Source organism: Eretmochelys imbricata, chromosome 2, assembly GCF_965152235.1.
Source record: "Eretmochelys imbricata isolate rEreImb1 chromosome 2, rEreImb1.hap1, whole genome shotgun sequence".
Lineage (NCBI taxonomy): Eukaryota > Metazoa > Chordata > Testudines > Cheloniidae > Eretmochelys > Eretmochelys imbricata.
The window spans coordinates 168,340,829-168,349,652 of NC_135573.1; the positions used below are offsets into that span (position 1 = coordinate 168,340,829).

Below are 8,824 nucleotides of genomic sequence, written 5' to 3' on the forward strand. Positions count from 1 at the left end.
CAAAGGGACATTCTGGTTGCCCGATCAGGCCTTTTGGATGATGCCATAACAGGCATCTCAACAATGGAAAAACCCAACACTCAGTATTTTATAAATTAGTACAGGAAATGTAGAGGCTTTTGGGATAATAAAGAGAAGAAAATGGTGGCTAGGGGGTGGGGAAAGAAATTGGTGAAGTACTATTAATAAAAGTATTACCCAAAATTGTCTAGCCACTTTGTGATATTGATTAGATATTGTGGACCTCATTCATAACTGATTTATTCCAGTTTGACACGAGTGTAACTTCATTTCAGTCAACAGCCAGATTACCCCAACAAACTGAAGTCAACAGAGTTACAATGACATAAAACTGGAGGAGTTGTTATTTAGGCTATTGTATTTTACTTCTATTATGATGTTAGAGCAGAATCCTTTTAACATTCTGTGTTATGCAAGCAGGGGACGGGGGGGACGCTTTCCACATTTTCAAATTAAATTTTTAATCACAACTTGAATTATTGATGCCAGAAACTTTAAATTTGGATTATTATTCACTGAAGAAACAAGCAATTCAAAACTTGAGGAAAAACTGGTGCAATAACTTTTAAGATACAAACATTTAAAGTTGGGAAAAATCCACAAGCACGTATTTTTTAGTTGTTTGGTTGTGAAATCAAACTCAAAAAATTCAAAAGTTTAACTTCTTAACATTAATTTGGCTATATTGAACATATGGAATTTTCTGTTCTTTTTTGTTTTGGTAAATTCATACTTTACTATATTACTCAGTTTTAGATGTTACAATGTACATATTGAAATACAGAGGATGTGAAATGGATTTAAGTGTTGCCTCCACTTTTATCATGTGTGTGCTCGATTTTCCAGTTTTAATAGTGCATTGATAGCAGCTTTGGGATTATTTTAATTTGTACAAAAATAATTCCTCAAAACTTCAGTGATTCAATTATTCTGCACAAAATTCCATGAAAGTTCATAACTCAAGACTCCTTGCACTGGTATAGGAACAGTTAATTTTTTGCACTATCATTCTTTACAAATTGTGTATCCTAAAATCCAAAACTGTTACAGAAATTTAAATAAATAAAATAATAGCCCTGATCCATTAAATATAGTTTTGGTCCCAGATGTGGGTTTACTCACAGGTTCAGTTCTAAAGTAGAAGTATAATAAAATGTATAACCAAATTGTCACTAATATACAGTAACCCTGTCTCTAAATGTATTTGGACACAAGGTTAATAGACAAACACACTCACCTCATTTCTGCAATTATATCCTTATGTAAGTTTTTTAATAAGACAAACATTTTATTGCTATAATGTCCTCCAGAAGATGGAAAGATTATCTGTAAAAATTCTTTTATCATCTCCATTGTCCTGTTTTGGAATGAGGCGATCTGTTTTCCATTATTTTCATATTGTGCATCATCAAAAAACAAATCAATGAAGTCCATTATCTGAAGGTCTGTATCATTTAAGTTCAGTACCTCTTCTTCAGTAGTGAGGTCAGAGATCATGTTAAGCAGACTGTTCTGTAAAATTGTGTGAGCAACATGAACGTTATTCAGCTTTTCCCCACTAAGAAGATCAGTAACAAATGAAATATCAATGTGATCTTCTTTAGAGCCATTTCTGAAGAGCTCCAAAAATTCAGTGATACCTTTGATAATCAGAACTATGTCATCAGAGGACTTTTCATTGGCCATAAGGACAACTAGTGCATTTATTATTTTAGAGAAATTTTTATTAGTGTACTCATGTAGCCAGTCTCTCGCAACTTCTTGAAAGTCCTCAAAACTTCTTAGTAGAGTTTCTAGAGATGATGAATTAAATTGTTTCAATAAACTAGCAAGTGCCAATGAACATTTTTTTCTGGCTGCTGCACTTAGTAATTGAATTTCTTTGTCTATCACAGAAAGTAAGTTCGAAACACTAAAATTGACTAATAAATCTTGTATGCCTCTCTCTCTATCAAGCCAAAGGGCCTCAAAGTTACCAATCAAACTATTATTTCTACTCAAAGCTGATAATGCTGTAAGCACCATGTAGGTTTGGTTTCCAAAAGGAGACAGTGTGAGAAGAGGTTGGGCTGCAGAAAAAAAATAAGACAGGACATCTTCATTATTCAGCGCTCCAGATATTTCATTGGCCATGCTTTTTAAATGAGTAAGAAGAGTCTTTGTAATAGACATTCCTGTGCTTCTATCCAAGTTTAGGGCATGATATAGATCTGCTAACTGTTCAAAAATAGCTTTGGCCATAGCCATCTCTGTTGATGTCATGTTGTTTAGTGCTTCTATGAGCTCTAAAGCAGCTTGTCTCTTCGGTGTGGAAGAACAATAGACTGCAATGGTACTACTATTTCCAAAAGCCATAACATATACTGATAGCTTATTCCAAAATCCCAGTAGCTGTTTCAGAGCCAAACTATTTATGTTGTGGATCTCAGAAAGCTTCAGAAGAATGGAGTTCCACTCTTTGAGCTGATGAAAGAAGCAAGTCGCTTTGTAAGTGATCTCCCTCTGATAATCTTCATTAGAACATAGGGCATGTCCCCCTGGAGTTGTCAGCTTGAACTGCTCAAGTACATCAGCAATTGTGTTGTAAATAGATGAAAAATTTCTGTGTGCATTTAAGTTACAAGTCCTTAAAGCTGGGTCATTCTGAGGTGACTCCGTGGTGAGGTTCCAGCAGATGACTGCAGTCAGACAACTCAAAGCCCTTGCAGATTCCTGAGGCATATCAGCTACTACCTCCAGTAACTCTAGAAGGCGATCTATTTTATTGGATAAATCTTCCTTGGTACATATTGACATGTTTACTTCCTGAGTTAATGTGAAAGTGTACACTTCTATTAGGGTATCAGTGATGTTTTTGTGATCCAAACGCTGTATAAGACTGATAGCATCAGGAAGAAGGTAAAGCACCTGTAATATATCATCAAGCTCAGTCTCTTTAAATATTTGAGTCATTTGCCATAAGTTGGTCAAGTTCCAAGAACATGAATTGTTCTCAAAGGAATCTAACCAGCCTGTCAACTTGTCCAGAACAGAATTCTCAATGTACACAGTTTTGATCTTTTTAAAGAAATAATGCAGGCTTTTTTGGATTTGTTTGAGTTGATCTATTAAGAATTCTAGATCTTCATTCTCAGTGTTTTTCACCAAAGTTGCCATACGCTTTGGAAACCCTTTATCACCTGATCGTATCAGAAAATTGGTAAGGTTATAAGACTTTAAGATGTTTAGTGCCTTCCTTACTAGTTCCACATTGAGGTCTGCTGCTTTCATCCATGTATTCAGAGTTAAGTTTTGCAAACTTTGCATATTGTGAGGCAAGTGTGACATAAAGTAACTAATCAGATGTTGAAAGGACTTCTTTAGGAAGCTCATATTTTTGTCTTGTGGAAGAGCTTCAAATGCATTTAGAAGATTTACAGTGTCCAGAGGAGATGAGCTATTTTGTAGGGATTCAGAAGTCATATTCTTGAGAAAAAAATGAATTCCTCTCAAAAGTGCTACTGAAGAAGGCTGGAGACTCTGAGTCAAATTAAGGACTTCTCTTGATTTCTTGATAGCTCCAGTGATTAATTTAGTGAAATACATCTGTTCTGAGTCAGATGTATATGGTGAGAATCTCATTAAGTCTTTGACAATTGACTGAATTTGGCCCCTTGACACATTCAAAAGAGTAAAGATAAAGGCATGGGTCTGTCCATCATCTTTTGCAGAAAATGTAGGAAGAACTTTTAAAATGTTTGCTAGAATGCTGAAACAAATATCTGCACAATGTGCAACAGAACCATTGAGTAAGCATGGAGGTTCTATGAGGTTAAAAGTAATGTTAACAATGTCCAGGGTATTCTTTAAGCTAGTATCAGTCTCATTAATGCTTCCCAGAAACGTCAACAAAAATAAAACACGTTTTGCATTCTCAAGGTGGGAGTAAGTGATGTATTTCTCACTGAGGCTACTGATAATATGTATCCATCTATTACAGCCCTCTACTACATTCACTATGTTATCCGAGGTCAGAAGAGGATTAAGATGAGACAGAACACATATCTGTGAAACATTTTTCTCTTTCAAAATATCTTCCAAAACTAACTTAGTAACATTCTGGAAAATGATCACACAAGACAATAGATATTTATCTTGGGATATATTTTTAAGGAATCCAGCAGTCTCTCTTAGGTCAGTGAGAACAGTTCCAAATTCTTCCGCAGAAAGTGTTAGAATATCTGAAAGTGAATACCCATTGAAATCTACAGGTGTATCTCTATATTCCACTTTAGAACTCAATGGAAAGAAAACATCAAACCAGGAATCCAGAAACTCCCTGCTAACGTTAACCTTCAATAGAGATTTCTGCAATTTGACAGTTGCATTTTCCATTGTTTGAAAAACTTCCTCTAAATTCTCTCTTTTAATTGAGCTGATAACATTAATTATGTTGCTAAGTTTACTTATGAGACCACTTAGAGTCTCAAAGTATTTCCATTCATTTACGTTATAAGCGTCTGTTATTATTTTCAGTAGATGTATTGCTGATGTAGTTTCAGCACTGATTGTAAATGTTGTATTGCACAGTTCAGCATGGGTTATATTTTCAAGGCCTTCAGAAAGGTGGTTCAGCCCATTCTGAAGATAACTGAAAAAATTTAAATCCAACCCCAGTATTTCAGACATTTCTTCCAAAATCTCTGTCCACATCTGAAGCCAGGTAGTGGTGCAATGCATGGCAAAAGGCACATTTACCTCACTTTTGAAGTTTGATGTATTTGACAGAACTCTGACCAATGGAACTACAAGTGAGTTCTGAACATCTCTTATTTGCCTCACAGAAAGAATGCTAGGTGTATACCAATCAGCACATTCATTATTTAACAAGCTTTCTGCTGAGATGTCAAAAAGTTGTTTCAAATACTGAAAGGCAGTTGTATGAAGCTCTGTCTCTCTAAATATAGTTTTAAGGTTGCCCAGAGTACTGTATACCACTTCTATCTCTTGTTTCCCTTTCTGTGCTAGAGACTGGGCCTGGAGCTCTACATAGTTGTAAACTGTTGCTAACTTTTCACAGAGAGGTTTCTGGGTGAGACCCTGGAGGAGATGTATAGCTTCAGACAGAAAGTCAAAAACCTCACTCATGTTTTGGAAATCATGTTGAATTAGAAGAGATGAAATGTCTTCTGAGATCTTCTGGAAGAATGTTAGCACAGAATTATTGCTCTGGGTACTTAACTGATCAATGTTTTGGTGGACAAAGAAAAGCATTTGAATAAGTGAGGCTGCATTACTGTCCCCTACCTCTGGGATGTTTTGGTAGAAATCAGACACAATTTTCCCTATGTCTTGTACTTTGAATACAGAAGTTGTATTTGAGACTAGAACAGAAGAGACATTTCTCATAGCATGAATGGTGCTGAGAGCAGCAGTGAAATGTTCTTGAGTCAACACTCCAACCTCATAGAGATTCCTTATGAATTTTTCACTGAAGTCGTTTACATAATCTATGTCAAGAAAAGTGAATTCAGGCCACTCCGTAAGGATTTTCTGGAAGAATTGCAAACTTTCATTAAGGACTTTTTGATTTTCCTGAAGCAAAGATATTCTAATTTTAGATAACAACTTCTGCAGCATCTCTATTGCTTCCATTGGACTTCTAAACATCCTATGGTCATGTTGATCCAAGACCTTTTTTACTACTTGCCAAAATACTTCCAGCTGCTCACTCTGCCAGAGCATTGTAAGAAGTTGATAATTCTCTAGTAGTTCATTATCGAGTTCAGAAAATATATGAACATCTGTAGCATCTGCCTTCATATTGGCAGAACTGTTAAGCCACATAATTGCATTAGTCAAGGCTATTTCTGTTATGGACTGGAAGTCTTTGAGGCTTGAGGAGGCTGAAGAACCAGGCATCAACATTTTTTGTATGAATTCTGAAAGTTGTAGAATGAAGACCAACTCCTGCTCCTCAAGAACCTTTATGTTCTTTTCCCTCTTCAAAAGCTCTTTGACAGATGTCAAGATCCTGTAACATTAATTGAGATTTTTTTCAAATTAGTCACCTATAGGAAAGTTACATCCCAAACCAGTCAAATGTAATGGTTTATCATACATTAGAACATAGCTATATTTACATCTTAAAATTGTATTTGTAAAGTGTATTTCATATATACAAAGCACATTTTGCTCAATAGTGAAACAATTAAAAAACACCAGAATTGTAATACTTTAACTGACAATCACAACCTATTTTAAAAAGCATGAAAAAAAACCAGTGATTAGAAAGTCACAACACGTAAGTCCTCTAAATACAGTTGAGGTTAGGTGGCTCTGTTAAGAAAACCTACTTCGACTGGCAAAGTTGGCATAGTCAAACATCTGCAGTTCAAGGAACTTGTATATTCTGCTGATGAAGCTAGCTATGCCTTGAAGCTCTACAGACTGATTAGCTAGATGTCATGGAACTTACAGGTACAACAGATAGAAAAATGTGTTTTATTTTCCACACTTTTTGAAGAAAGTGAAAGTTTAAGGTTTTTTGCCAAAACCCAAAAAGCCAAAAATCTTCCCCTCCCCCCACAACAACTGAAAGCCAATTAATGTTTGGTTTTCAGTTTTTCAATAAAATCTTGAAAAACATCCATTTTGTCAAAGCCATTTTTCAATGAACATAAGTATTGACAAAAAAAAAAAAGACCAGTTCTTCTTACAAGGTTGGTTAAAAAGAGCTAAGTTTTGGACTCAACAGTCAAGGAATGTTGGGATCAGAGGACCTCAAGACATGGAGCTCCAACTCAAGAAACTTATAAATTCCATGAACGGAGCCAATAGAAATTATATGGTTTCCAAACCAACAGAGTAGCTACACCACACCAGACACCAGTTTCTACGTACCTGTCTTACTGTCACAATGCTCATTTCTCACCTTGCTTTACTGACATTTTTATCCAGCTGGACAAGTGCATTTGTTCCTGTGTGGCTGATAATGTGAGCCTGTGTGGCTGATCATGCTCCCAATGAATTGAATGGCAAAACTCTTACTGTCTTCAGTGGGAGCAGAATTCAGCCCTATTACTATGCATATAACAAAACAGACCATGTATCATCACTTTTAAGCAAACTCCTCATTCAAATCATTAGGGAGTCCTCCTTAACCACCAAGGGTACAACACAGGCCATGGGATGAGCAATGTGGTTCAGTTGTGGAAGCAGCCTTAAATTCTAGAATGTACATACTACTGAGTGCTCATCCTCTATTGCACTTATGCTCATTCTTTCTGTTTCACAGGTTAAGAAATAAGTCAATATTTAGCAGCCATACAGAGCAAGAAAACTGTATAATGTGAAACTAGGTTCACAGAGGGTGGAATATAATGTAGCTAATGCTTACCTACGGCCCTCAATTACTGTGACTAGGTTTACAGACACCACCAGGCATGTCATTTAAAATTTACTTTTCACAATTAAGTATCCCATTAATGTATTTAGAATCACAGAAATGCACTGGCTGCCCTGAATCTGCTCCCTGATGGAAATGCTATGTAACAGTGTTGATTAAATGGATTCTACTGTATCGTTCAAGTAGACATGACAGCCCTGTCAATAAGGCAACCAACTTAGTGGGGGGGGGGGAAGAGACTCCAATATAATAATACATTAGTCTTCCAAGAGCCTGTTACACTAGTTACATGTGGTAATATGAAGGCTGCAGAGAGTGGTTTTATTAAAGCTTTTGAATAGGGCCACAAAGATATAACCTTCTGTAATCCTACATAGGATATTATTTCTTATTGGTAACATGTAGAAATGCTAACCATCTCCTTAAAATGAGAAAAAAAATCTAATTTAACATTACAAAATATCTAAAATACAGGGGGAAAAAACCCACCATGCTGTTCTGGAAAACAGTGGAGGAAAGCATTGACATTGAATTAGTTTAACTTACCTGGACCATGAAATGAATGTGGAATTTGATAAGTTTTGCAGAAATGCTAAGTAACTATCAGTGATGGCCTTCAGATTGAGCTGTTTTCCAGAACAGAGAGATGCTTCAGTATCATCTGCAGAGAAAATACATTTTATAATTTAAAAGGAGATGCATAATGCATTGTCTTGTCAATATACGACTAGATGCAGGCTGTCATGCAGCGGAGAGAAGCAAAGTGAACTCTGTTCAATAGGGGCCCTATCCAAATCCCCCTGAAGTCATTGCAAAGATTCTCACTGAGTTCAGCAGTTGGATCAGAAGAGACGAGAATTACAGCTACATTCTGTGATAGTCCTACAGAAATCCAGAAATTATATTCTTCAAAGAAGAAAAGATACGACACTCTTAATAAGGGCATTTTGATACCAAGCAGCACTGAACGGTTTAAAGGACCATGATAGAGAGTCAATAAATATCAGACCTGCATAAAACACACCAGTGATAGCCAACTCATCACAGAAAGACATGAAGATATATTTTGAATTAAATACCAAGTGCAAAGCTACTGTAAAATGAAGATTGATTTTTATTATAGAAATATGTCCTGAATGTCTCCCACCAGCCAGGGGAAAGAAATTCAGCACAGCAGTAACTTTTCATTTCCTAGCACTTAAAAAAAAACAACAAAAAAAAAACCCTTATGAAATTCACAAGCACGCCCTGGTTATCCTGTAGAGCCATCACAGCTTCCACAACTCTGAATTCCATGTAATCAATCATCTTGCTTTGTGGGATACTTTCACATCATGCCAGGTCATATCATAAGTAGGATTTAAAAAAAAAATCCAATAATGTAGTACATTTTTGGGGGTCAAATTCTCTCAAGAG

At 36.0% G+C, this 8,824-nt stretch overlaps 1 protein-coding gene across 1 annotated transcript in view; it reads right to left on the bottom strand.

Annotated features, from left to right (window-relative positions):
• Positions 1 to 5,928, bottom strand: part of ABCA13 (ATP binding cassette subfamily A member 13) — a 230,961-nt gene extending 225,033 nt beyond the window's left edge. Inside the window, exons 1-2 of the mRNA XM_077808719.1 lie at positions 4,256 to 5,928; positions 1,259 to 3,892 (exon numbers count right to left, since the gene is read on the bottom strand). Coding sequence (XP_077664845.1) covers positions 1,259 to 3,892; positions 4,256 to 5,928 — 4,307 coding nt within the window. The remainder of the gene's footprint in view (positions 1 to 1,258; positions 3,893 to 4,255) is intronic.
• Positions 5,929 to 8,824: the final 2,896 nt, after the last annotated feature.